Raw genomic sequence first — 1164 nt, 5'->3', positions numbered from 1 at the left:
AAATCGAGGACGTGCTACAGCAGCCATAAACATAACCTTTGGAATAACATTTTTACTTTTGTAAGAACGATACGGATCTGGCTCATGCTCTCCAGGAAGTAGGTAGTACCTTTCAACTTTTTTGGACAAAAAAAACCACTTTTCATCGATATGAACATAATTAAACATATTCATAAAAATGGGATTTATGTGGATTGTATTCTGATCAATCACTGAGCAGCAGTATTGAAGTCGTACCTTTTTGTTTCCTTCGGTTAACTGTGGCATGATAGAATTAGAATGTTGCCGAAGAGTTCCATCTTTCACATGCCGAAAGACGGTTGATTTTGCCATGTTCATCGCAAAAGCCAGAGATCGAATATTTGTTCGACGACAAAGTGGAATTTCTTTGACTTGATTAATGTCAACTCCAATCCGTTTTCTTCCAACTTTACCTCTAAGTCTTAAAGACACATCTAACGACGACATACCATTATCAACTGATGATTGACATTGTTTCCAAATGCGCTGAATAGCTCTTATTGATTTCTTGAACAACATCGCAGCTTGTGTTATAGATCCATATTTAAGACTTCCTTCCTTACTTTCTTTCAAAAGAAACTTTGCAATTGCTTGACGTTCTTCTAATTTCAATCGTTTATTTCTGAAGGTTGAGTCTATAGGTACGACGAACCAGAAGATGCAAAAGAACATCTCTCAAATGAAAAGAAGATTTGGCGCCACAAAATAACCATTTGCTAAAAATTAAAATGAAAAGTAGGTTTAGCACCCAAAAATGGAAACCAAAATCAAATCAGAAACGTAAATTTTTCGTGGAAAATCCGTACATGACGGCAAATTGGTCCTATTTTCTAGAAAATTGAATTTTGCAATAACAATTTTTCTTAATTGTTGATAGAGAAAATGAGAGTAAAATTTTAAGTTAAAGCGATACACTGATTTGGACTACTTAACTCTTTGCAAAAGAGAGAGACAGTTATGTCGGTGGTGTATTTTTTTTAGTAGATTTTTTTTTAATACTGTACTCTCTGTTGCATTTTTTAATTATTGTGAAATTTAATAAAAGTACCTAGTGGTCCAATACTTTTTTAAGAGGGGTAATTTAGTAACTTTAGCAAGGTCAATGCCTATTTCTTCAATATCGTGTCCGGTCAAATGGCGACA

General features: G+C 34.1%; 1 protein-coding gene across 1 annotated transcript in view; it reads right to left on the bottom strand.

Moving 5' to 3' along the window:
* LOC124891805 overlaps positions 1-693 on the bottom strand; it is a 1089-nt gene extending 396 nt beyond the window's left edge. Inside the window, exons 1-2 of the mRNA XM_047403406.1 lie at positions 238-693; positions 19-138 (exon numbers count right to left, since the gene is read on the bottom strand). Coding sequence (XP_047259362.1) covers positions 19-138; positions 238-693 — 576 coding nt within the window. The remainder of the gene's footprint in view (positions 1-18; positions 139-237) is intronic.
* Between the last annotated feature and the right edge of the window lie 471 nt (positions 694-1164).

The sequence above is a fragment of the Capsicum annuum genome, unplaced genomic scaffold (assembly GCF_002878395.1).
Source record: "Capsicum annuum cultivar UCD-10X-F1 unplaced genomic scaffold, UCD10Xv1.1 ctg40746, whole genome shotgun sequence".
Taxonomy (NCBI): domain Eukaryota; kingdom Viridiplantae; phylum Streptophyta; class Magnoliopsida; order Solanales; family Solanaceae; genus Capsicum; species Capsicum annuum.
The sequence above is the reverse complement of the archived record's forward strand: the minus strand, read 5'-3'. Positions and strand labels throughout refer to the sequence as shown.